At 39.8% G+C, this 27,916-nt stretch overlaps 1 protein-coding gene across 3 annotated transcripts in view; it reads right to left on the bottom strand.

Moving 5' to 3' along the window:
• The window catches only part of LOC148070144 (ubiquitin-like modifier-activating enzyme 1), a 280,272-nt gene extending 254,042 nt beyond the window's left edge, over positions 1-26,230 (bottom strand). For all 3 annotated transcript variants that reach the window (XR_015712945.1, XM_087801647.1, XM_087801649.1), the window contains exons 1-19: positions 26,118-26,230; positions 23,289-23,457; positions 21,973-22,107; positions 20,171-20,277; positions 20,017-20,107; positions 19,830-19,956; positions 19,663-19,760; positions 16,219-16,353; positions 15,995-16,159; positions 15,829-15,933; positions 15,514-15,594; positions 14,428-14,583; positions 14,195-14,360; positions 13,048-13,244; positions 11,720-11,784; positions 5,953-6,163; positions 3,147-3,221; positions 1,772-1,973; positions 1,618-1,703 (exon numbers count right to left, since the gene is read on the bottom strand). Coding sequence is in view for 2 of the 3 variants with exons in the window: in XM_087801647.1 (XP_087657773.1) it covers positions 1,618-1,703; positions 1,772-1,973; positions 3,147-3,221; positions 5,953-6,163; positions 11,720-11,784; positions 13,048-13,244; positions 14,195-14,360; positions 14,428-14,583; positions 15,514-15,594; positions 15,829-15,933; positions 15,995-16,159; positions 16,219-16,353; positions 19,663-19,760; positions 19,830-19,956; positions 20,017-20,107; positions 20,171-20,277; positions 21,973-22,107; positions 23,289-23,457; positions 26,118-26,161 (2,415 nt within the window). In the remaining variant the exon portion in view is untranslated. The remainder of the gene's footprint in view (positions 1-1,617; positions 1,704-1,771; positions 1,974-3,146; positions 3,222-5,952; positions 6,164-11,719; positions 11,785-13,047; positions 13,245-14,194; positions 14,361-14,427; positions 14,584-15,513; positions 15,595-15,828; positions 15,934-15,994; positions 16,160-16,218; positions 16,354-19,662; positions 19,761-19,829; positions 19,957-20,016; positions 20,108-20,170; positions 20,278-21,972; positions 22,108-23,288; positions 23,458-26,117) is intronic.
• Between the last annotated feature and the right edge of the window lie 1,686 nt (positions 26,231-27,916).

Raw genomic sequence — 27,916 nt, 5'->3', positions numbered from 1 at the left:
AGAACAAAACCGGCTTCGTTGCTAATGTTTCGTTGCTAATGCTTCATTGATTATTGATTATTTCTGATGATTTGTTGCTAATGCTCCTTTGCTAATGATTTGTCGATAATGCTTTATTAATAATGTGTTTATCGCTAATAATTTGTTTCTAATGCTTTGCTGCTAATGCTTAATGGCTAATGCTTTGTTGCTAATGCTCAGTTGCTAATGATCTGTGGCTAATCATTCATTGTTAATACTTCATTGCTAATGCTTCATTGCTAACGCTTTATTGCCAATGCTTCCTTGCTGAAGATTCATTGCTAATGCCTTATTGCTAATGCTAAACTGCTAATGCTTCGTTGCTAACAAATTTCTAATGCTTAACTGCTTACTCTTCGTTGCTAAAGATTCATTGCTAATGCTTCATTGCTAACGCTTTATTGCCAATGCTTCCTTGCTGAAGATTCATTGCTAATGCCTTATTGCTAATGCTAAACTGCTAATGCTTCGTTGCTAACAGATTTCTAATGCTTAACTGCTAACTCTTCGTTGCTAAAGATTAATTGCTAATGCTTCATTGCTAATGCTTAACTGCTAACACTTCTTTGCCAATGCTTCTTTGCTAATGCTTCATTGCTAATGCCTTATTGCTAATGCTTCTTGCTTACACTTCATTGCCCAAGCTTCGTTGTTAAAGATTAATTGCTATTGCTTCATTGCTAATGCTTAACTGCTAACACTTCTTTGCTAATGCTTCATTGCTTATGCTTAATTGCTAATGCTTCGTTTTTAGCGCTTCATTGCCAATGCTTCCTTGCTGCAGCTTTATTGATAATTCTTCATATCTTATGCTTTATTGCTAACGCTTCATTGCCAATGCTTCATTGCTGCAGCTTTATTGCTAATGCTTCATATGTTATGCTTTATTGCTAACGCTTCATTGCCAATGCTTCATTGCTGCAGCTTTATTGCTAATGCTTCATATGTTATACTTTATTGCTAACGCTTCATTGCCAATGCTTCATTGCTGCAGCTTTATTGCTAATGCTTCATATCTTATGCTTTATTGCTAACGCTTCATTGCTAATGCTTCGTTGCTACAGCTTTATTGCTAATGCTTCATATCTTATGCTTTATTGCTAACGCTTCATTGCTAATGCTTCGTTGCTACAGCTTTATTGCTAATGCTTCATATCTTATGCTTTATCGCTAACACTTCATTGCTAATGATTTGTTGCTAATGTTTTTGTTAACGTTTTGCTGCTAATGCTACATGCTTCTTCGCTAATGGCTAAATACTGAAACTTGTTTTACGCTTTACTTCCTGACACTATTTTTTTTTTCAGTTTTCAATGTGACAGTTATGTTCTTTTTCTAAATAACTGTCAAAAGCTCTCTTTCTGACGACCTTCTCCTGACGCTCAAGTGTGTCTTTGTTCCACGCATGGAAACTTTACATCGACCTCCTCAGTGGAGCCACCGGTGAGTCAACTGTGCGACACAAGCGAGGCTCTGTTCAACCAGGACTAGACTCGGGTCAGTGGCGCCGCAAAGATGGAGGCGCCTGTTGAAAACCGCTCCCCGCTAACTTCCCGCCGCCAAACCGTCGTGGCTTCTTCTTCTTCTTTTCTTTACCTTCTCGAAGTCGATGGGCCGCATCTGCAGGGCAGAGGGTCTCGCATGTTCCAGGTTCGCTCTCAGCTCCTCCAGACGGGCTTTTCCTGAGGAACATCGAAAAGGGAAAAACTGTGAAGCGCCAGTGAGACGAGTTGAAGGAAAAATACTTCACCTCGGTCATCACTTTCTTTCTCTCTCTCCTCCTCCATCTCTTTGTCGGTGAGATGGATCTTCACGGACGAGCTGGGAGTGAAAGGAGGAACGTGGATCTCCTGGAGAGTCCTCCTGATGGACGGGCGGTCCGAGGAACCCGGGATGTTGTGGACGTGAGCGAAGAGGTTCGCTGCCGCCACGACGAAGTCCAGGTGCGTCGACTGGAAGAGAAGATGTTTCATTCATTTCCTACCGATCGCGGGCTCTGGAGCCTGTCCCAGCTACTTAGGGTGAGAGGCAGGAGATACCCTGGAACAAGTCTCCAGTACAAAGAGATTTTGGATTGTTAATAAAAGTATCATAGAATGTTATTTTCAATATACAAATCATTACAATAAAAAAGTATATAATGAAAGTATTTTATATAGATTAAATAGTCAAAGAAAAACAACAATAGTTTTTATAATTATACATTTAAGAAAGTATATAAAAGTTAAAAAACAAAACATTTTACATCAATTTTACTGGTTAACAAAGTATCAAGTTAAAAAGTCTGGTACAATTTTTTTTTTAACATCAAATTTAACATCAATGATTATAAAAACATAATTATTTTATGAAAGTATTTATTATAAATTAAAGAGTAAAAAAATGTATATTTTTTGTACATCTTTAAAAGTATACATGTTTAAAATGTATTAAGATCAATTCAAAAAAGTATAATAAAATTATATTTTCAATAAATAATTATAAAAACAAAATAATTTAATGAAAGTATTTATTATATGCATTAAAGAGTAAAAAAAACCAACAGTATTTATTATCGTAATCATGTTTGAAATGTATTTACATTAATGTAATAAAGTCAAATAAAATTATATTTTAAATATAGAATATATTCTAAAAATATTATTACTAATAATATTTATTTCTATGCAGTAAATAGTAGAAAAAAACTGTATTCATTTATAAACATTAAAATATACAAAAATTATATATTTTTATACATTAATTTAAATAAGGATTATGAAAATGTTATTTTAAATACAGTTACTATTATAAATATAAACCTATTTAATGAAAACATCTATTATTATACATTTAAACATGTTTATTTACAACATAACATCATAAAATATAATAAAAACAATGCAATACAAATACAGTGTTATGCAGTGAGTTGGTTCTAGTTTAAAAAAACTTTATTAGTCGTTGAAAAACAACAACAATCACATGACCTTCTTCTGGTCAATAAAGAATGATGTCACTTTGGACAAGATAACATTCTGGAAGTCGACGACTGCTAAAATAGAACGAGATCATCAGAGCTGATGAAGGAAGTCAACGTTCATTTATTGGCGTCGCTTACGACCCGAGGATCAATGCAGACTTACCTCATCGGGGTCAAAGGTCAGCGGGTGAGGGCACTTCTTGGATCCGGACCAGAAAGGAACACCAGACGCCGTGAGCTAGAAACAGAAAGTCAACCCTTAAATCACAAGATAAAAAGTCGTAAAAAGTTCATATTTTATTTATTTTCATTTCGACTGATTAACACGCAGGTGATAAGAGTCTGAGCTTTTGTTGGAGTCGCTGCCGTCAGTCGTGTGTCGTGTGTCGTCTCCAGAGAACAAAAGAGGCTTTGAAGTCGACAAATGGCCTCGAGGAAGAAGAGAATCTTCCCTGTGACGACACTTTTCACCTTCTGGAGCCAAAAGGTTCCTTTAACTTTCTCCCGATCACACGGATAACAATGTTGGATTATATCACAGTTACTTACTTTAATGGTAAAATAATAAATGTACTCTTTATAAACTCCAGTTGTCAAACACTTCCTGTTATTGTAGTTATTTATTTATTCTTTTGGTTGTTTATGCGTCAAATTTATTTTCCAACATCATTTAGTCAATGTTTCTTCTTTTCTGCACATTTCTTTATTAATATAGACATATATAGTAAAAATATAGTATATAATATAAAGTATTTTCTGTGCCCCGTAACAAGTAAAATCAATATTGTACGTTAAAGTGCAAAACAACCTTTTTTAATAAAAGTTCTTTACAAGATTTCTAAATTCTAAAATTCCAAAAAAAATGTTAAAAAGTTTAAAACAAATTCACAAAATTGTCCATTTTTTTTTTTTAGTTAAGAATTTTTTTTTATACTAAATTGAGAAGAATATTCTGTAGTGACTTTACAAAATAATACTAAAAATTGTTGTTTTTTTGTGTCTAAAATTCCAATACATATAAAAAAGTCAAAAATGTTTTACAAAATTATGAATTTAGTTTTACAAAATTTGGAAACAAATCTGCTAAAGAAAAAAATCTGTAGCAACTTTACAAAAGAGTGACAATTTTCTCTTTTGTCCTTATCCTTTATTTTTCTTTAACAAAATTTCTTTAATTATTATTTTTTTGTGTTTCTAAAACTCCAAAATAAATATACAAAAGTCTAAGTTTAATATAAAAAATATACAAAAGCTTGTTGTTGTTCCGAAACAAATAAAAAAAACGTACGTTAAAATCGGTGCCGTTTGTATTTATTTAACAATTTTGAGATTTATTGATAATTAATTGTGATAAAAACACTTTCATTGACAGTAAAACAATATTTCAGCTTCTTACTCACTGACACACTTGTTAAATAATCAGGTTCAATATTTTCAACGGTTAAAAACTTCTTATCAAACTTCCTCACGAGCGTCAGAGTCGAACGTTCCAGTGAAGCAATGAAACCTCAGAGGAACAAAGAGTTGGTGGAACATAAAGAAGAAACATCGTCATAAAACAAACGGCCACAGTTGAGACAAATGGACACAAACACACACACTTATACACACACACACACTCAGAGACACACACACAGACAGCCTTGGTCACGCACACACCCACACACACAGACAAACTAACACACACACGCTTACACTTTCACTTACATACAAAAACATAAAAACACACACAAATAAACACTGACACTAACACAAACACATACAAACAAAAACACACACACAAACATGAACATACACACACTTACACTAACATCCACACAAACATAAACACTCACACTCACACCAACATGCACTCAAACACAAACTAATTTAACATACACACACTCTCAGACCAACATGCACACACTTACACAACACACAAAACAACTGACGCACATAAACACACACACTCACACAAACAAGCACTGACACACACACACATGCAAACAAACACATGAACACAGTCGCACACACAAACACTCACACCAACACATGCACAGATACACACACACACACAAACACTCACACCAACACACGCACAGATACACACACACATACAAACACACTTACACAAACATAAACAAACACTCATACCAGCACATGCACAGATACACACACACATATAAATACACTTACACAAACATACACACACACACAAACACTCATACCAGCACATGCACAGATGCACACACACATATAAATACACTTACACAAACATACACACACACACAAACACTCATACCAACACAAGCACAGATACACACACACACATACAAACACACTTACACAAACATACACACACACTCACACACACACACACACACTCATACAAACACACGCACAGATACACATACACACACGCACAAACACACTTACACCAACATACACACACATTCACACACACAAACACTCATACAACACACGCACAGATACACACACACAAACACACTTACACAAACACACACACACACACTCATACCAACACACGCAGAGATACACACACACATACAAACACACTTACACCAACACACACAAACATACACACACACTTACACACACAAACACTCACACCAACACACACACAGACACACACCCACATACAAACATACAGACACAATCACTCACACAAAACAACTGACGCACATAAACCCACACAAGTGCATACACACTCATACCTTCACACTCACAATCATACACACACAAACTCTAAAGTATCTGCAGGTCCAGGACGGTTGAGGCTCTGAGCCTCCTGGACTCCTCAGGGGTCTGTCTGGTGGACTCAGATCCTTGTGCCTCCAGGTGTGACATCATGGTCTGCATGCTTGAGCAGATTAAACCCTGAGAGCCTCAGATACTCATCAGTGAAGCTCTTAGTGGCTCATGTTTCCGACACTTTTCTAACAGAACCAGGAAAAACAAACAGAATTTACCGCCTCTGGAGGGAAGAAGTGCAGCAGCTGAACCAGGTCATCGTGGTACAGGGTCTGCCACTTCTCACGAGCCCATTGGATGCAGTTGTCCCAGCTAGCCGGGCGCTTTCCTCCAGCCTGAAGACCTGAGAGGTTCGTCCAAACACCAGCGAGAGTCTCCAGAGCCTCGGAATCATTCAGACGCAGAGTCTTCTCCATGAATCCAGGATCCCTGCACCACAGTCCACCACAGTTCATTACAGTTCACCACAGTCCACCACAGTTCATTACAGTTCACCACAGTTCATTACAGTTCATCACTGTTCACCACAGTCCACCACAGTTCACTACAGTTCATCACAGTTCACCACAGTCCACCACAGTTCACTACAGTCCACCACAGTTCATCACAGTCCACCACAGTTCATTACAGTCCACCACAGTTCATTACAGTTCACCACAGTCCACCACAGTTCATTGCAGTTCATCACAGTTCACCACAGTCCACCACAGTTCACTACAGTTCATCACAGTTCACCACAGTCCACCACAGTCCACCACAGTTCATTACAGTCCACCACAGTTCATTACAGTTCACCACAGTCCACCACAGTTCAACACAGTCCACCACAGTTCATTACAGTTCACCACAGTCCACCACAGTTCACTACAGTCCACCACAGTTCACTACAGTCCACCACAGTTCACTACAGTTCACCCCAGTCCACCACAGTTCACCACAGTTCATTACAGTTCATTACAGTTCATCACAGTTCACCAAAGTTCATCACAGTTCACCAAAGTTCACCACAGTTCATTACAGTTCATCACAGTCCACCACAGTTCACCACAGTCCACCACAGTTCACCACAGTCCACCACAGTTCATAACATTCAGCCACAGTTCACCACAGTCCACCACAGTTCACCACAGTTCACCATAGTTCACTACAGTCCACCAAAGTTCCTCACAGTTCACCACAGTCCACCACAATTCACCAAAGTTCACCACAGTCTACCACAGTTCACCACAGTTCATCACAGTTCACCACAGTTCACTACAGTCCACCACAGTTCATCATAGTTCACAACAGTTCACCACAGTTCACCACAGTCCACCACAGTCTACCACAGTTCACTACAGCTCACCACAGTCCAACACAGTTCACTATAGTCCACCACAGTTCATCACAGTTCACTACAGTTCACTACAGTCCACCACAGTTCATCATAGTTCACCACAGACCACCACAGTTTACCACAGTTCACTATAGTCCACCACAGTTCACCACAGTTCATCATAGTTCACCACAGTCCACCACAGTTTACCACAGTTCACTATAGTCCACCACAGTTCACTGTAGTCCACCACAGTTCACTGTAGTCCACCACAGTTCATCATAGTTCCCCACAGTCCACCACAGTTCACTACAGTCCACCACAGTTCATCCCAGTTCACCACAGTCCAGCACAGTTCACCACAGTTCACCACAGTCCACCACAGTCCACCACATTCCACCACAGTTCACTACAGTTCACCACAGTCCAACACAGTTCACTATAGTCCACCACAGTTCATCACAGTTCACTACAGTTCACTACAGTCCACCACAGTTCATCATAGTTCACCACAGTCCACCACAGTTCACTATAGTCCACCACAGTTCACTACAGTCCACCACAGTTCATCATAGTTCACCACAGTCCACCACAGTTTACCACAGTTCACTATAGTCCACCACAGTTCACTATAGTCCACCACAGTTCACTACAGTTCACCACAGTTCATCCCAGTTCACCACAGTCCAGCACAGTTCACTACAGTCCACCACAGTTCATCCCAGTTCACCACAGTCCAGCACAGTTCATCCCAGTTCACCACAGTCCACCACGGTTCACCACAGTTCACCACAGTCCACCACAGTTTACCACAGTTCACTATAGTCCACCACAGTTCACTATAGTCCACCACAGTTCACTGTAGTCCACCACAGTTCACCATAGTTCCCCACAGTCCACCACAGTTCACTACAGTCCACCACAGTTCATCCCAGTTCACCACAGTCCAGCACAGTTCATCCCAGTTCACCACAGTCCACCACGGTTCACCACAGCTCATCATAGTTCACCACAGTCCACCACAGTTTACCACAGTTCACTATAGTCCACCACAGTTCACTATAGTCCACCACAGTTCACTGTAGTCCACCACAGTTCACCATAGTTCCCCACAGTCCACCACGGTTCACCACAGTTCACCACAGTCCACCACAGTTCACTACAGTCCACCACAGTTCATCCCAGTCCACCACAGTCCAGCACAGTTCATCCCAGTTCACCACAGTCCACCACGGTTCATCATAGTTCACCACAGTCCACCACAGTTTACCACAGTTCACTATAGTCCACCACAGTTCACTATAGTCCACCACAGTTCACTGTAGTCCACCACAGTTCACCATAGTTCCCCACAGTCCACCACAGTTCACTACAGTTCACCACAGTCCAACACAGTTCACTATAGTCCACCACAGTTCATCACAGTTCACTACAGTTCACTACAGTCCACCACAGTTCATCATAGTTCACCACAGTCCACCACAGTTCACTATAGTCCACCACAGTTCACTACAGTCCACCACAGTTCATCATAGTTCACCACAGTCCACCACAGTTCACTATAGTCCACCACAGTTCACTACAGTCCACCACAGTTCATCATAGTTCACCACAGTCCACCACAGTTTACCACAGTTCACTATAGTCCACCACAGTTCACTGTAGTCCACCACAGTTCATCATAGTTCCCCACAGTCCACCACAGTTAACTACAGTCCACCACAGTTCATCCCAGTTCACCACAGTCCAGCACAGTTCATCCCAGTTCACCACAATCCACCACAGTTCATCCCAGTTCATCACAATCCACCACAGTTCATCCCAGTTCACCACAGTCCAGCACAGTTCATCCCAGTTCACCACAGTCCACCACGGTTCACCACAGCTCATCATAGTTCACCACAGTCCACCACAGTTTACCACAGTTCACTATAGTCCACCACAGTTCACTATAGTCCACCACAGTTCACTGTAGTCCACCACAGTTCACCATAGTTCCCCACAGTCCACCACGGTTCACCACAGTTCACCACAGTCCACCACAGTTCACTACAGTCCACCACAGTTCATCCCAGTCCACCACAGTCCAGTCAGTTCATCCCAGTTCACCACAGTCCACCACGGTTCATCATAGTTCACCACAGTCCACCACAGTTTACCACAGTTCACTATAGTCCACCACAGTTCACTATAGTCCACCACAGTTCACTGTAGTCCACCACAGTTCACCATAGTTCCCCACAGTCCACCACAGTTCACTACAGTTCACCACAGTCCAACACAGTTCACTATAGTCCACCACAGTTCATCACAGTTCACTACAGTCCACCACAGTTCATCATAGTTCACCACAGTCCACCACAGTTCACTATAGTCCACCACAGTTCACTACAGTCCACCACAGTTCATCATAGTTCACCACAGTCCACCACAGTTCACTATAGTCCACCACAGTTCACTACAGTCCACCACAGTTCATCATAGTTCACCACAGTCCACCACAGTTTACCACAGTTCACTATAGTCCACCACAGTTCACTGTAGTCCACCACAGTTCATCATAGTTCCCCACAGTCCACCACAGTTAACTACAGTCCACCACAGTTCATCCCAGTTCACCACAGTCCAGCACAGTTCATCCCAGTTCACCACAATCCACCACAGTTCATCCCAGTTCATCACAATCCACCACAGTTCATCCCAGTTCACCACAATCCACCACAGTTCATCCCAGTTCATCACAGTTCATCACAGTTTACCACATTGAAAATTGTTTGATTAAAATGGAAAATGGTTTGATTGATGAAATGCAACTCTACAGCGCCCTCTACAGAAAAAACGACTGATCCTTTTTCAGATTTTACATTCACCAATATTAAAACAGAATTTTTTGTTTTTTCCTTGAATTTTGAGACGAAGACGAGCGGATGTGACGACAACGTCTGATCTCTTTGGTCGCACACGTCGCACGTCAACATCCCTCGTCTGCAGAGACTTCTTTCATGTCGTGTTGTGAAGTCGGAAAGTGCCGACGAGTCCTAACAAGAACGTGCTGAAGGTTTGCTGAAGGTTCGCTGAAGGTTTGCTGGAAGCACCGAAAACGTGATCCTTGATTTACACTCTGTCGTAATTATGACAAAACATCTCCTGGATTATGGGATTGAGATCAATCATCCCCAGATTTTCAAAATAAAAGATCTGAGAGCCGAATTTAATAAAGAAGTTGCAGGATCCTCAAAATGACATTATTGTTGAATATAAATCCGACTGAATCCGTTGGATTTTCATCACACGGACAACAGCCCGGATCGTAAACTAGTAACAATCCGGCAGATTATGTGAATCCCTCCCAAACAAACAGAGGGATGAGGGAAGAGACTGAGGATTAAAAAGGCTCCGCTGAAGAAATCTCCGCCAGACGAGTTGCAAAAGTCTTCTTGTATTTAGGTCAAGTTTTCCTTTAGAAATTCAATGATGCAGTGAATCTGTCATGTGATCAGTATTTGTTCACGTATGAAACACGTCACCTTGGAATCTCCAGCAAAAGTCAAATTAGGAAAATAGTTTCTAAAGGATTTGTTTTATCATTTTATTTTGTCACTTCCTTTTGTGTTCCTTCTCTCGCTGAGCCTCACTGAAGGAACATACGCTTCCCCGTTCCAGTCCGCAGTGTCAAATCATTTCTTTTTCACGTTTTTCTATGGTGTGTTTTGAGCTTTTCAAAGTTTAATTTGCGAGTATTTAATGTTCTTATCTTGTGTTTCTTGCATGATTGTTTTGATTCTGGTCTGGTTCAGGTTCACCACTCATTTTGTTTTGTTTGTGTTTTTTTGTTTTTTTTACTACTGGTTCGGTGATGCCTTTGGTTTACCTTTTTTCTCTGTTTTTTTTAAGGGTTAATTGTAAACTCAACCTCCCTACGTCGACTCTCTTCGGCTATATTAACATTTTTGTTTTACAGACACAAGTTGTAGTTTTTGCGCCGAAAACTGAGAGCGAAAACAACCGTGATGCGTTCAAAGACATCCCACAAATATGCCGAAAATGACGTTGAATTCGGAATTTGTGTTTTTATAACGTCATAATGCTCGTTATTTAATCATTTTATACCTTAAAAAAAAAATCAGATTAATACATTTAAATATATCTTGTAATTTTGTGACTGTTGCAGTGCATTATGGGACGACTCGACCACTTTCGGGAGAACCTGTGACAGCACAAGAATTTTGAGGAGACAAAAAAACAAACAAAACAAACTAACAAAAAAATTGAATTGTTTATCTGGAATTTTGTTGTCACAATAAATTGTGAAAAAATGATGGTAAATTTTACGCTGTTGACTCCGGTTTTTAACGTGTAATAGCAACAAATTAAAAACGTTCTCCAGAAATAGTGGCGTAAAGCTCTATAATGATGAACTGTTAGAAAAAAACGTTTACAAGCGTTTCGCTGCCGAAAGCACAACACATGCTTTTCCTGTTCATAAAAACGAATAATGAGCTCCCGACACTTCGTTAGCTCGCCTTCGCCGCCGGAATGTTTGGCCAGAGAGCGGAAAAACATTGTAAAACAAAAAAGATGGAAACGAGCAATAATGAGGAGACCTGGACTGAGAACACGTCGTTAATCTCTCTTCAAGAATCATACACTAAAAAAAAAAAAGTTCTTACCCGATGAAAAGATTCACGTTTTCAGGCGTTTGTTTGAAAAGTCCTTCGAACTGGTCTCTGGCCCACTGACAACAAACGAAGTAAAACACATTCATTTATATTTTTTATCCCACAACTACGTCAAATCAGTATCTTTGTACATCTGTGACACTGACATATCGTGATGTTTTCATCACTATACTACAGTAATTTTCAACAGTACTTTATCATTAAAATAAATGTATATATTTATTTAAATGTTAATCTTTATCATTATTTTATTGTTTATAGTCCAATGAAATATGAGTTTACTCTAATAAAGGCCACTAGGTGGCAGCAGTCGTTAAGTCCTCTGCAGCTAAGGGAACAATAAAATCCTGATGACTGAGGACGAGAGGATACAGTCGACTCCATCAACTTTTTGAAGCTGGACATATTTTGGTTTGAAAACAAATGAAAGCAGTTACGAAGAGTTATGTTACCGTATTAATATTCAACAGCACTGTATTGATAAAAAATTATATATTTATTTATTTTCGCTTTTAAATAACATTATATTTTCATGTTATTTTATGTTTTATAAAGTGTGTGAGAAATGAAGTGTATAAACTTGTAAAAATAAATAAATAAATAACGATACCATATCGTCTTTGGGGCTTTTAAAGCATATTTCATTTTAATTACAGTTATTTAATGTCTTATATTTCAATAAAGTGTCTGTTTTATTATTTTTTTAATCGATAAACTTACATATTCTGATCAATACTTTTTTTTTGGCTTTTAAATATGTTATTTAGAATCATTCATTTATGTTTTTATAAAGGTTGTACAAAATAGTTTTGTTTTTTTACAATTAACATGCAAATGTTCAGCGCGTTTGTTCATTTTTATGTTTCAACTCCAGTGTGATCTCGGGCGATGACTGAGGACGAGAGGATACAGTGACTCCTGCAGCTTTTAAAACTGATGTTTGAACATATTTTGGTTTGAATACAAATGCAGTAACGACTTCGTCAAGAGTCATGTGGTCTGTAAATACTACAACACCGGAGTCAAGTACTCGACAATACTACACATATATACTTGTTACTACAGTATCACGATGTATCGTATTGTATCGTGATACATATCGTATTGCCAAATATTTGCCAATATACACATATTGTTTTTGTGATTTTAACAACTTGTTAAAATCACAAAAAATGTGACTTTAAAGCCGCACTATGTGAGGTTAGACATGTTTGTTTCTGGCGCCCCCTTGTGTTAGAAAAGTGTGATTAATTTGTCGTAAAAAACTCCTGCACCTCCTTCTGCATTTGTTTGTTTATTCTCTTTGTGCAAACTTCTACCTGCAGGGTGTGCTCGATGCGGATCGGGAAGTTCTTCAAGGTGCAGAGGGGGATGTCGTCATCGGAGCCGGACCCGCCTCGACCGTAGGACTGGGTCAGGTGCGGCACCACCACCAGGGTGTGACCTTTGGTTCCCTCAGTTCCTCCCTCCAGCAGCGGCTTCTTGTACTTCAAGCAGAGGCCGTCCAGATACTCCCCTGTCGGGAGAACTCTCTGTGATTGGTGCCGACGTCACGAGTCTTTTTTGAATGACGGCGTGTGATTGGTTGTTTGTGGTGGACCGTTGGTCTGTCCAGGGTGTCCCCTGGCTTTACCCTGAAGTCGCCAGGATTTCTTTAGGTGTTCGTATATCCCAGGATTTTGGAGGTTTTTTTAAAAAAATGCTCTTGTAAAAGTAAAATTAGATTTTGTTCATAATTCCCCTCAACAAATACATAACAAATGTCATTTTTGGTTTTAAGCCTTTTTTTGTTTTAGGTATTGATTTTTTCCCCTAAAATATTTTGAAGTCAATTTAAGTGGTAGAAGAAACAATACATTTAAATGTGTATTTTTTGATTGTTCAGCTTGACCAGTGTCAGGAGAACCTTAGAGAGACGAATACTTTTTTATTAAAGGTTGAATTAAAAAAAAGGAAATATTATCCAAAAATAATTTTCACTAGTGATCTGTTGATGAAGCTTCATGAAACAGTGTCATTATCTTCAGAGTCCACTAGATGGCGACGTCTCTGCACAATTTTCCTTTGCTTTGAACAACTGTTCCAAAGAAACATCATTTTTAAACTAATAGCGCCACCTACTGACCTCTGAACAACATGACACTGTTTCATGAAGCTTCATCAGTCTGTCACTACTTTTCACAAAAGGTTCGGAAGAAATATAGTTTTTTTTCTGCTGACTAAGACCTTCTTTTTTGGATCATCAATGTTAATTTTTTTAATTAATTCAAATTAAACCTCGCTGAAAAACATTTTGGTAAATATAGTTTATAGTTCAATTTCCTTTACACCTTTTTAAACTTTAACTTAACTTCTCTGGAACTTCGCTTTATGAAGAAGAACACCCTGGAAAGGAGCTCGGGCCACCACCGACAACCACTCGCACACACATGAAGGTGAGGATGTGTTTGTTTTTTTTTGTCTCACTGGCTTCCACGTTATCAAGCGCCGCGACGGCTCCGTCCAGGGCCGAGAAAAACCTGTGGTCGTAGACGGCCTCGCTGTCCGGGTCCAGACGGTTCTGGTGGGCCGTGATGTTCACCTGAGGGTTCATGGCTCTCACGGCAGCCGCCGCCACGTCCGACTTAGGTTTCTTCTCAGAGACAAATGGTGTGAAAGAGAGGAAGAAGAAAAAAAGAAAAGATGTTGGCGAAGCTCACCCCGATATCCTGGTGGTGGAACAGAAACTGTCGGTTCAGGTTGGATTTCTCGATGAGGTCCATGTCGGTCACCGTGACCCGACCGTCCTTTCCGGCGCCGAGTCCCATCAGAGCGAAGTTCTTCAGGAGCTCGCAGCCGATGGCTCCGGCTCCGACCTCCATTTACAAACAAGATCTTAACTTAACTTAACTTAAGAACCAAATCATCAGAACATTTGCAATTTATTTGACGCATGAACCGTGATCCGTCTTTCAGTCTCTTTTGGGTTTTTTTCCACTTCAGAGCAGATGTTGAGAAACCGAAAACTAGTGGTGATTCAATTTGATTTCAATCCAAAATAAATCATCAGAATTGGGTTGATTTTCAATTACTATGATGCATTAAAGTTAAAATTTATGCAATAAAACAGGTCGTTTTTATCTATTTCCTTGGGCCGGATATGAGGATTTTCAAAATAAGAGAAACGAGTACAGGGTTTCTTAAGTGAAGTATGACTAGCTGATGCGCTCTTATTTTGAAAGTCCCCACATCATAATTTAAAATTATAGTTATAATTTAATTTAAAAAAAAATTGAAAATAAAAGCAAGAAATGACTTACATTTTTAAATTTTTAAATGAGAATAAAAAAAAACCATACATTTTCATAATATGTTCTTAAAGTGAAAATTAAAAATGAACAAAAGTTACCAGAACGTCTTTTTGCTTTTGAGTTTTTATAAAAATGTTCAAAAACACAACTTATTCAAAAGACAATGACAGTTTATATTAAATTGTTGTTCTTTTTTGTTCACTGCGTTTGTTCGTTTTTATGTTTTTAGTATAGTTTAGTTTAAGTTTTGCCTGATGAAATTATGAGAGACTTACATATAAAAAACAGATATTTTTTAAATGAAAAACAAACAAACATATGACAGAGTTTGTTTGTTTTTTAAACGTGTTTCGTCACTTTATCATATTTCATCGTAAATTTTTTAAGCCCATTGATCAGCGAAATGCAGCCAACGTTTGAGGAAATGACGTCATTTACAGCCAACATTACAACGTGTGCGATGAGCGCCCTCTGCCGGAGGGACTCAGTACTCACCAAGAAATACTTTTGTCTCCCCAACTTCTCTTGGAAGTCGGACCCGAACACGGCGACCTGTCCATCATACCTCGTCCCTTCCTGTCAGAAATACAATCAACATCAGAATGTTTCATCTTTATCAGCAATATATACGTTTTATTCATTTGTTTTTTTGGACGATTTATTCTTTTTAAATAAAAAGAAATTTAAGTTTGTATTTTCTTTGTTCGTATTAATAGCTTTAACGATTTTGCATGTTAAAGGAATTATCTTGATCTTTAAATTAAACATAATCGTCACTATTTTATTAAATTAACATTTTAAACACAGTACCAGTGACGGCGAAGGCGGGTCTGATCCGATCGTATCCTCGGGAAGACACTCCAGCGCGCTGAAGTAAAACCACTGTCGCACGGGAGTGAATTTCCCTGAACAAGCCTGAAGGAAACGTTCCTGGTGAGAACTTTGAAGCTGCAGAACCAGAACCTCTTGCTCGCACCTTGATCACTTCCTGCGCCGCCATCCCTCCGATCACGGCGTTGATCGGCGCCAAGTCTCCTCGAGCCGTGAAGGACAGAAGCCGGACCACGTCCTCGTCCGGCCGGTCCGGACCCTTGGGGTCCTTCATCTCCAGCACCATCCGGAGAAGAGTGTCGGCGTCCTCCTGCGAACAGTGATGATCTTCACCTGCCGCGATGCATGATGGGAAATGAGGGATCAAACCTGGGACCAGGGACGAGGAAGTCGCCGCGACTCCTTCTCAAACCGGTGCAGAGCTTGGAAGGCCAAGTGCAGCGTCTGGTCTCTGGGGTTTTGGTCCGAGTTTGGTCGCTTCAGAAGAGCCTCAGTGATCGGCACCTGCGAGAAGTTCTTCTTTTGAACCAACTGGCTGGTTTTCAGAATCATGTTCATTGCCAGTAGTGCAAGAAAAAAACTGGAATTTTACCTGTTTTATGTACATATATTCAAGATAAACTTCCGGCCACTAGATGGCACCAGCCATAATGCAGCTAAAGGAACAATTGAATCTTGCAAGAGGCAAGCGATGACTGAGGACGAGAGGATACAGTCGACTCCAGTAGCTTTTAAAGCTGATGTTTGGACATATTTTGGTTTGAAAACAAATAAAAAAAGTAACGACTTCGTCATGTGGTCTGTAAATTCTACAACGCCAGAGTCAACTATGTACTTGACAATACTACAAATATATCCTTGTTACTACAGTATCTCAATATACGACAATGCTACAAATATATCCTTCTACCTACAGTATCTCAATATACGACAACAGTACAAATACTACAAACATTTTAAATGTTGAATGATAATAAATTGTTGCGAATGACAGAAATGTTTAACTGATGTTTCAAAAGTCTACGATTTTTATAGTCATTTTTAATAAAACATGACTCTCTTCCAGCCTAAAATAATGTTAGCGACAACTCAGAGAGTAGGAGTCGAGGTCTCACTCAAGCAAACCCCCATCATTTAAACATGAATTGTGTTAAGGGGTGGTGAAAAAACGGATTAACTTTACCACCCCGTAAAATCATGATCGATAAGAAGAATTCTTTTTTACGGTAACACATTTAAATAGATATGCTTTGATAGTTGATAACAGTGCTAGCTTCAGTGTTTCTCAGGACATTTACCACCACATGATGTTACGGGGTGGTGAAAAAACGGATTAACTTTACCACCCCGTAACATCATGATCGATAAGTAGCATTTTTTTTACGGTAACACATTTAAATAGATATGCTTTTCTAGTTGATAACAGTGCTAGCTTCAGTGTTTCTCAGGAAATTTACTACCACATGATGTTACGGGGTGGTAAAAAACAGATTAACTTTACCACCCCGTAACATCATGATCGATAAGTAGCATTTATTTTACGGTAACACATTTAAATAGATATGCTTATGCTCGTTGATAACAGTGCTAGCTTCAGTGTTTCTCAGGAAATTTACCACCACATGATGTTACGGGGTGGTGAAAAAACGGATTGACTTTACCACCCCGTAACATCATGATCGATAAGAAGCTTTTTTTTTACTGTAACGCATTTAAATAGATATGCTTATGCTCGTTGATAACAGTGCTAGCTTCAGTGTTTCTCAGGAAATTTACTACCACATGATGTTACGGGGTGGTGAAAAACAGATTAACTTTACCGCCCCGTAACATCATGATCGATAAGTTGCATTTTTTTTACAGTAACAAATTTAAATAGATATGCTTTTCTAGTTGATAACAGTGCTAGCTTCAGTGTTTCTCAGGAAATTTGCTACCACATGATGTTACGGGGTGGTAAAAAACAGATTAACTTTACCACCCCGTAACATCATGATCGATAAGTAGCATTTATTTTACGGTAACACATTTAAATAGATATGCTTTGCCAGTTGATCACAGTGCTAGCTTCAGTGTTTCTCAGGAAATTTACTACCACATGATGTTACGGGGTGGTAAAAAAACGGATTAACTTTACCACCCCGTAACATCATGATCGATAAGAAGCTTTTTTTTTTACAGTAACGCATTTAAATAGATATGCTTATGCTCGTTGATAACAGTGCTAGCTTCAGTGTTTCTCAGGAAATTTACCACCACATGATGTTACGGGGTGGTGAAAAAACAGATTAACTTTACCACCCTGTAACATCATGATCGATAAGTAGCATTTTTTTTACGGTAACACATTTAAATAGATATGCTTTGATAGTTGATAACAGGGCTAGCTTCAGTGTTTCTCAGGACATTTACCATCACATGATGTTACGGGGTGGTGAAAAAACGGATTAACTTTACCACCCTGTAACATCATGATCGATAAGTAGCATTTTTTTTACGGTAACATATTTAAATAGATATGCTTTGATAGTTGATAAAAGGGCTAGCTTCAGTGTTTCTCAGGACATTTACCATCACATGATGTTACGGGGTGGTGAAAAAACGGATTAACTTTACCACCCCGTAACATCATGATCGATAAGAAGCTTTTTTTTTACTGTAACGCATTTAAATAGATATGCTTATGCTCGTTGATAACAGTGCTAGCTTCAGTGTTTCTCAGGAAATTTACCACCACATGATGTTACGGGGTGGTGAAAAACAGATTAACTTTACCACCCTGTAACATCATGATCGATAAGTAGCATTTGTTTTACGGTAACACATTTAAATAGATATGCTTTGCCAGTTGATAACAGTGCTAGCTTCAGTGTTTCTCAGGAAATTTACTACCACATGATGTTACGGGGTGGTAAAAAAACGGATTAACTTTACCACCCCGTAACATCATGATCGATAAGAAGCTTTTTTTTTTACTGTAACGCATTTAAATAGATATGCTTATGCTCGTTGATAACAGTGCTAGCTTCAGTGTTTCTCAGGAAATTTACCACCACATGATGTTACGGGGTGGTAAAAAAACAGATTAACTTTACCACCCTGTAACATCATGATCGATAAGTAGCATTTTTTTTACGGTAACACATTTAAATAGATATGCTTATGCTCGTTGATAACAGTGCTAGCTTCAGTGTTTCTCAGGAAATTTACCACCACATGATGTTACGGGGTGGTAAAAAAACAGATTAACTTTACCACCCTGTAACATCATGATCGATAAGTAGCATTTTTTTTACGGTAACACATTTAAATAGATATGCTTTGATAGTTGATAAAAGGGCTAGCTTCAGTGTTTCTCAGGACATTTACCATCACATGATGTTACGGGGTGGTGAAAAAACGGATTAACTTTACCACCCCGTAACATCATGATCGATAAGAAGCTTTTTTTTTTACTGTAACGCATTTAAATAGATATGCTTATGCTCGTTGATAACAGTGCTAGCTTCAGTGTTTCTCAGGAAATTTACCACCACATGATGTTACGGGGTGGTGAAAAACAGATTAACTTTACCACCCCGTAACATCATGATCGATAAGAAGCATTTATTTTACGGTAACACATTTAAATAGATATGCTTTGCTAGTTGATAACAGTGCTAGCTTCAGTGTTTCTCAGGAAATTTACCACCACATGATGTTACGGGGTGGTAAAAAAAGCTATATATGCCTGGGGCAGGTAAAATATATATACTTTTAGTTAAATTGATGTTGAAGGTCTTAAACCAAAAAACAGAAGAGGTTGATACTTACAAAGTGCAGAGTGATGGGCTCTTTAACCGCGGTCACAGCGCCACCTGCTGTATATTTGGAGAAGCTGGAGGTGTCGCCAATGCTGAAGGAGTTGTCGTCTGTAGCAACACGACAAGATGGTTCTCACACAGTCGTTCACAGAAGCAGGAAGAGAGTAGAAACGATACCGAGGACGGTGATGGTTGTTGCACTCGCGCCGTTGAGCTCCGTCATTCCCTGCACTTGTGAAAACTCAACCCTCGAGTCCTTGTTGAACCCGTGCTCGTCCACGCACACCACGACTCCTGGGTTACCCTGGGAACACGTTATAAATACCACCAACAGTACCTTAAGGGTTGCATTTGCAGTATCTACCTGGGAGATACTTTGGATCAACGCGGACGCTGGCGGAATTCCATCTGGATCCTGAACGACCAATTCCTGACCGAAGTCGCAAAACAGCTGCCTGAGAGGCAAAAATCATTTTTTATTTACGACAAATATTCGCCTTTTCTTTCCCAAAACTCACCCACAGAGCCCCCTGGTGTCCGCGACGATGAACTTGATTCCTTTCTGGTGACAAAATTCCCCGAAAAACTTTTGATCCTCCAACGAGGAGTCCGTGAGGACGACCACCTGGAACATTGTGTTTGTATTTTAAAAAACTTTCTTCTGCATTATGGATAAATTACCTCTGCCAAGGAGGTCACCTGAGTTTACTTCTCTGTGTATTTAAGAAATATTCTGAAGACTAATTTGAATTATATTATTATATTGTATTATATAACTGTGATGGGCCAATAAAGCTTTATGGAACAGGGGATCCAGACCATCTGGATTTAACCCTGGTGGTTGGTGTGTCTGTCTTTTTTGGGTTGATAAGTGTGTGTGTGTTTAAGTGTTGGTGTGGTGTCTGTTTTTGTGTTGGGGTTGTGTTTATTTGTTTTGTGGTATGTGTGTGATTACGTGTTAGGGTGGTGGTAGTGTGTATATCTCTTTCTGTTTTGTTGTAATGTGTGTTTTTGTTTTAGGGTTGTGTTTGTGTATGTGTTTTTGTGGCGTGTGTGTGTGATTCCGGGTTGGGGTGGTCGTAGTGTGTATATCTGTTTCTGTTTTGTTGTGGTGTGTGTTTTTGTGTTGGGGTTTTGTTTATGTATGTGTTTTTGTGTGTAATTACGTGTTGGGGTGGTGGTAGTGTGTATATCTCTTTCTGTTTTGTTGTGGTGTGTGTTTTTGTGTTGGGGTTTTGTTTGTGTATGTGTTTTTGTGGTGTGTGTGTGATTACATGTTGGGGTGGTGGTAGCGTGTATATCTCTTTCTGTTTTGTTGTGGTGTGTGTTTTTGTGTTGGGGTTTTGTTTGTGTATGTGTTTTTGTGGTGTGTGTGTGATTACATGTTGGGTTGGTCGTAGGTATATCTATTTCTGTTTTGTTGTGGTGTGTGTTTTTGTGTTGGGGTTTTGTTTGTGTATGTGTTTTTGTGGTGTGTGTGTGATTACATGTTGGGGTGGTCGTAGGTATATCTATTTCTGTTTTGTTGTGGTGTGTGTTTTTGTGTTGGGGTTTTGTTTGTGTATGTCTTTTTGTGTTGTGTGTGTAATTACATGTTGGGGTGGTCGTAGGTATATCTATTTCTGTTTTGTTGTGGTGTGTGTTTTTGTGGCGTGTGTGATTCCGGGTTGGGGTGGTCGTAGTGTGTATATCTGTTTATGTTTTGTTGTGGTGTGTGCTTTTGTGTTGGGGTTGTCTTTGTGTATGTGTTTTTGTGGTGTGTGTGTGATTATGTGTTCAGGGTGGTGGTAGGTATATCTCTTTCCGTTTTGTTGTGGTGTGTGTTTTTTTTTGGTTTTGTCGTCGTGTGTGTTTATGTGTTCGGGTGGTGTGTATATATTTTTTTTTACAGCTTTTCTGGCAAAGTGTGTCTCTGTGTTGGGGTGAGTGTGTTTATTTATGGGGTGGTGTGAGTCTATGCCAGGTGTTGGTGTGTCTTTCTGTATTTGGATGATGTGCGTTCTTTTTTTGTGTTAGGTTGGTTTGGTGTGTGTTTATATATTGGTGTGGTGTGTGTGTGTGTGTGTGTGTGTTGTCTTGAGTAACTAGTGTTGGGGCCATAAAGCTTCATGAAACAGTTACACAACAAAGTACTGCAGTTTACTGGACCCTTAAGAATGTACCATGGATTACCATCTGGATCCATGAATCTTTTGAAGGATTTGCTCAATCATAGCTAGAATATTTCAAGTGATAAAAATGTTGTCCAAACAAAGGCAACATTGCTGATCCAGGAACAACAACATGTGTATTTTTGTTGAACACCATCAGGTGCTCGTACCTTATGCTTCAGCATCAAGTCCTTGCTCAAAGGCTCGGTGTGAGCCGTCACTCGAACGTCTCGGTTCAACGCCGACAGATGCTCGATGGTGCACGAGGCTCGGTTCTGACCCAGGTGGGACGGGTTTAGAAAGAACTGGTGAGAGACGAGACATGATGACACACATGAGATTTTAAATGTAACTAATACAAACATATATTTAAATATTTACACAACATTCTCTGATTCTGATTAAAAACAACAACAGAAAACTTGATTAATGCACATTTATTTGATGGTGTGTGTTTATCTGTTGTGGTGTTGTGTATGTGTTGGGGTTGTGTTTGTTAATGTGTTTGTTTCTTTTTTGTTTTGGGGTGGCATGTGTATTTCTGTACTGGGTTCTGTGCTTGATAGTGTCTATGTGTTCCTAGTTTTGGGGTGGTATTGTTGGGGTTAGTTTTTGTTATTGTGGGCTGGTGTGTATTTCTGTGTGTATTTCCGTGTTGGGGTTGTGTGTTTTTCTGTTTTGGGGTGGTGTGTATTTCTGTGTTGGGTATGGTGTGTATTTCTGTGTTTGGGGTGGTGTGTGTTTCTGTGTTGGGGTGGTGTGTGTTTCTGTGTTCGGGTGGTGTATGTTTCTGTGTTTGGGGTGGTGTGTGTTTCTGTGTTGGGGTGGTGTGTATTTCTGTGTTGGGGTGGTGTGTATTTCTGTGTTAGGGGTGGTGTGTATTTCTGTGTTGGGGTATTGGGTATTTATGTGTTGGGGTGGTGTGTGTTTCTGTGTTGGGGTGGTGTTTGTTTCTGTTTTCGGGGGGTGTGTATCTCTGTGTTGGGAATGTTGTGTATTTCTGTGTTGGCTGGTGTGTTTTTCAGTTTTGGGGTGGTGTTTGGCGTGGTGTGTGTTTCTGTGTAGGGAGTGGTGTTTATTTCTGTGTTGGGTTGGTGTGTGTTTCTGTGTGGGGGTGGTGTGCATTTGTGTATTTCTGTATTGGGGTGGTGTGTGTTTCTGTGTTGGGGTGGTGTGTATTTCTGTGTTAAGGTGGTGTGTATTTCTGTGTTGGGAGTTGTGTGCATTTCTGTGTTGGGAGTGGTGTGCATTTATGTGTTTCTGTGTTGTGTGTTGGTCTGTTGTGTAATGTTGTATTTCAGGTGTGTGTTCCAGTGTCGTGTCGCAGTGTTGTCTTGGTGTGTTGCAATGTTGTGTTTTTTATTGTTCCACTTGTGTGTTTCTGTGTTGCAGTGTTGTGTGTTGGTGTGTTTTTTGTGTTCCAGTTGTGTGTTTGTGTATTTATGCGTTGTTGTGTTGTCGTAAATGTGTGTGTGTGTAAAGTCACCTGAGAACTGAGGTCCTTCACCTCCGTCACTCCTTCATCCTGCACAGTCACTCCCTTCACTCCGAACAAAACCACGTTCTTGGCGAGCTCTACTCCGAGTCCCTTCATGCCCGCGATCAGGACCCTCGAGGTCTTCATCAGACCCATCGCCTCTCGCCCCAGAACCAACCTGCGCACAGAAGCCGCTGAAGACACTCTTAAAAGAACCGTGTGGAGTCACTCTTAGAAGAACCGTGTAGAGTCACTCTTAAAAGAACCGTGTGGAGTCACTCTTAAAAGAACCGTGTAGAGTCACTCTTAAAAGAACCGTGTAGAGTCACTCTTAGAAGAACCGTGTAGAGTCACTCTTAAAAGAACCTTGTGGAGTCACTCTTACAAGAACCGTGTAGAGTCACTCTTAAAAGAACCGTGTAGAGTCACTCTTAGAAGAACCGTGTAGAGTCACTCTTAGAAGAACCGTGTAGACTCACTCTTAAAAGAACCGTGTGGAGTCACTCTTAAAAGAACCGTGTAGAGTCACTCTTAGAAGAACCGTGTAGACTCACTCTTAAAAGAACCGTGTAGAGTCACTCTTAGAAGAACCGTGTAGAGTCACTCTTAGAAGAACCGTGTAGACTCACTCTTAAAAGAACCGTGTGGAGTCACTCTTAAAAGAACCGTGTAGAGTCACTCTTAGAAGAACCGTGTAGACTCACTCTTAAAAGAACCGTGTAGAGTCACTCTTAGAAGAACCGTGTAGAGTCACTCTTAGAAGAACCAAGTCACTCTTAAAAGAACCGTGTAGAGACACTCTTAGAAGAACCGTGTAGACTCACTCTTAAAAGAACCGTGTAGAGACACTCTTAGAAGAACCGTGTAGAGTCACTCTTAGAAGAACCAAGTCACTCTTAAAAGAACCGTGTAGAGACACTCTTAGAAGAACCGTGTAGAGACACTCTTAAAAGAACCGTGTAGAGACACTCTTAGAAGAACCGTGTAGAGACACTCTTAAAAGAACCGTGTAGAGACACTCTTAGAAGAACCGTGTAGAGACACTCTTAGAAGAACCAAGTCACTCTTAAAAGAACCGTGTACAGACACTCTTAGAAGAACCGTGTAGAGACACTCTTAGAAGAACCAAGTCACTCTTAGAAGAACCGTGTAGAGACACTCTTAGAAGAACCGTGTAGAGACACTCTTAGAAGAACCAAGTCACTCTTAAAAGAACCGTGTAGAGTCACTCTTAGAAGAACCGTGTAGAGACACTCTTAGAAGAACCAAGTCACTCTTAGAAGAACCGTGTAGAGACACTCTTAGAAGAACCGTGTAGAGACACTCTTAGAAGAACCGTGTAGAGACACTCTTAGAAGAACCAAGTCACTCTTAGAAGAACCGTGTAGAGACACTCTTAGAAGAACCGTGTAGAGACACTCTTAGAAGAACCAAGTCACTCTTAAAAGAACCGTGTAGAGACACTCTTAGAAGAACCGTGTAGAGACACTCTTAGAAGAACCAAGTCACTCTTAGAAGAACCGTGTAGAGACACTCTTAGAAGAACCGTGTAGAGACACTCTTAGAAGAACCGTGTAGAGACACTCTTAGAAGAACCAAGTCACTCTTAGAAGAACCGTGTAGAGACACTCTTAGAAGAACCGTGTAGAGACACTCTTAGAAGAACCGTGTAGAGACACTCTTAGAAGAACCAAGTCACTCTTAAAAGAACCGTGTAGAGACACTCTTAGAAGAACCGTGTAGAGACACTCTTAGAAGAACCGTGTAGAGACACTCTTAGAAGAACCAAGTCACTCTTAGAAGAACCAAGTCACTCTTAAAAGAACCGTGTAGAGACACTCTTAGAAGAACCGTGTAGAGACACTCTTAAAAGAACCGTGTAGAGACACTCTTAGAAGAACCGTGTAGAGACACTCTTAAAAGAACCGTGTAGAGACACTCTTAGAAGAACCGTGTAGAGACACTCTTAGAAGAACCAAGTCACTCTTAAAAGAACCGTGTACAGACACTCTTAGAAGAACCGTGTAGAGACACTCTTAGAAGAACCAAGTCACTCTTAAAAGAACCGTGTAGAGTCACTCTTAGAAGAACCGTGTAGAGACACTCTTAGAAGAACCAAGTCACTCTTAGAAGAACCGTGTAGAGACACTCTTAGAAGAACCGTGTAGAGACACTCTTAGAAGAACCAAGTCACTCTTAGAAGAACCGTGTAGAGACACTCTTAGAAGAACCGTGTAGAGACACTCTTAGAAGAACCAAGTCACTCTTAAAAGAACCGTGTAGAGACACTCTTAGAAGAACCGTGTAGAGACACTCTTAGAAGAACCAAGTCACTCTTAGAAGAACCGTGTAGAGACACTCTTAGAAGAACCGTGTAGAGACACTCTTAGAAGAACCGTGTAGAGACACTCTTAGAAGAACCAAGTCACTCTTAGAAGAACCGTGTAGAGACACTCTTAGAAGAACCGTGTAGAGACACTCTTAGAAGAACCGTGTAGAGACACTCTTAGAAGAACCAAGTCACTCTTAAAAGAACTGTGTAGAGACACTCTTAGAAGAACCGTGTAGAGACACTCTTAGAAGAACCAAGTCACTCTTAGAAGAACCGTGTAGAGACACTCTTAGAAGAACCGTGTAGAGACACTCTTAGAAGAACCGTGTAGAGACACTCTTAGAAGAACCAAGTCACTCTTAGAAGAACCGTGTAGAGACACTCTTAGAAGAACCGTGTAGAGACACTCTTAGAAGAACCGTGTAGAGACACTCTTAGAAGAACCGTGTAGAGTAACTCTTAGAAGAACCAAGTCACTCTTAAAAGAACCGTGTGGAGTCACTCACAGCTGGCGGGAGTAAAAGCCTTCGTCGATGTTCGGCTCCGACATGTTGACACGAATCTCGTCCTTCGAAACCTGAGAATCGATTTAACAGGAAAGTCTGACTTTCGTTTTCGCTTCGGCTCGTGTTGTAGTGTTTTATTGTCGCCTCTAGAGGGAGACATTTCTCTAAGCTGTGGCCCGGAGTCACTGACCTGTTTTTTATTTTTGTTAATATTATTTATGTCACCGAAATTATGTTTGAAAGTAATATTTAAAAAGAATACATTTTTACATTTGTATTCTCAACAGATTATTTATTATATTAATAATACATAGACAAAAGAATATATGTTGGTAAAGTGTGAGTTTGTGTTCCCATTTTGAATAGTGTGTGTATGTGTCGGGGTGATGTGTGTGTATGTTCTGGGTTGGAATGTGTGTTTTTTTGTTCAAGTTGTGTGTTGGTGTGTTTCTGTGTCAGAGTGTTGTGTTGGTGTGTTTCTGTGTTTCTGTGTTTTTTGCGCTCAAGTTGTGTGTTTCTGTATTGCAGTGTTGTGTGTTTCTGAGTTTTTTGTGCTCAATTTGTGTGTTTCTGTATTGCATTGTTGTGTGTTTCTGTGTTTTTTGTGCTCAAGTTGTGTGTTTTTGTATTGCAGTGTTGTGTGTTGGTTGTTTTTTTGTGTTCCAGTAGTGTGTTTCTGTGTTGCAGTGTTAATATATTGGTCTGTTGTGTAATGTTGTATTTCAGGTGTGTGTATCTGTGTTGTGTTGCAGTCGTCTGTTTATTTGTTGCAGTGTTGTCTTGGCGTGTTGCAATGTTGTGTGTTTTATTGTTTCAGTTGTGTGTTTCTGTGTTGCAGTTTTGTATGTTGGTATGTTTCTGTGTTCCAGTTGTGTGTTTCTGTGTTGCAGTGTTTTGTGTTGGTGTTTTCTTTTTGTGTTCTAGTTGTGCATTTGTTTATGTGTTGCAGTATTGTGTTAGTGTGTTTATGTGTTGTGTTTGGTGTGTTTTTTGTGTGTATTTGTGTTGTGTTTCTGTGTTCCAGTGTTGTGTTGGTGTGTTGTTGTGTTCCAGTGTTGTGTTGGTGTGTTTTTTGTGTTCCAGTTGTGTGTGTGATTATGTGTTGCAGTTGTGTGTTTCTTTGGTGTGTTCCAGTGGTTTGTGTTGGTCTGTTGTGTTTTTCTGTGTTCCAGTGTTGGTGTGTTGTTGTGTTCCAGCCCTGTGTGTTGTGCAGCTTCATGTAATATTATTCACAACAACAAAAAAGGCACAACAGAAGAAAATGTGATGATTCTCGTTGTTGTCATCATGTGTATCATCAACAAACTGAACTTTAAGATAATAAATCACAGTTGAAAACATAAAACTCACTGACGTGTGAATCAAACGTGTGTCTTTGATTCAACATTTAGTCACGAGTGGAAAGATAAACTTTGATAAAATGAAAATAACTTCCCCAGAGATTATGCAGGAATTCCAGACATGGTGTCACAGCGACTCATGTTTGAGGTCGAACTCAGATCCATGACGCAGGAAATAAAAATATATATATTTCAGCATCAAAACAAAATGTCTGAATCTGAAAAGAACGAAACTTTTGTACTAAAGAGAAACTCAATAGTCAAGCTCGAGGGTTTATTTAAATGTCTATTATCATGCTTATCTTTTCACTTTCAAACCAGGTGTTCCGCGTGCATTCCTGTCATACTTGGACGATCCTGAGGATCCTGAGGATCCACCTTCACTTCGCATCTTTTTTCTTTTTTAAACTCAAGTTCTGGAAAGAGTTTCCACAAGAGGTCAGTTCCGGACCATGAACG

The sequence above is a fragment of the Callionymus lyra genome, chromosome 10 (assembly GCF_982586985.1).
Source record: "Callionymus lyra chromosome 10, fCalLyr1.hap1.1, whole genome shotgun sequence".
In the NCBI taxonomy this organism is placed as follows: Eukaryota; Metazoa; Chordata; class Actinopteri; order Syngnathiformes; family Callionymidae; genus Callionymus; species Callionymus lyra.
This window is presented reverse-complemented; position numbering and strand designations above follow the sequence as displayed.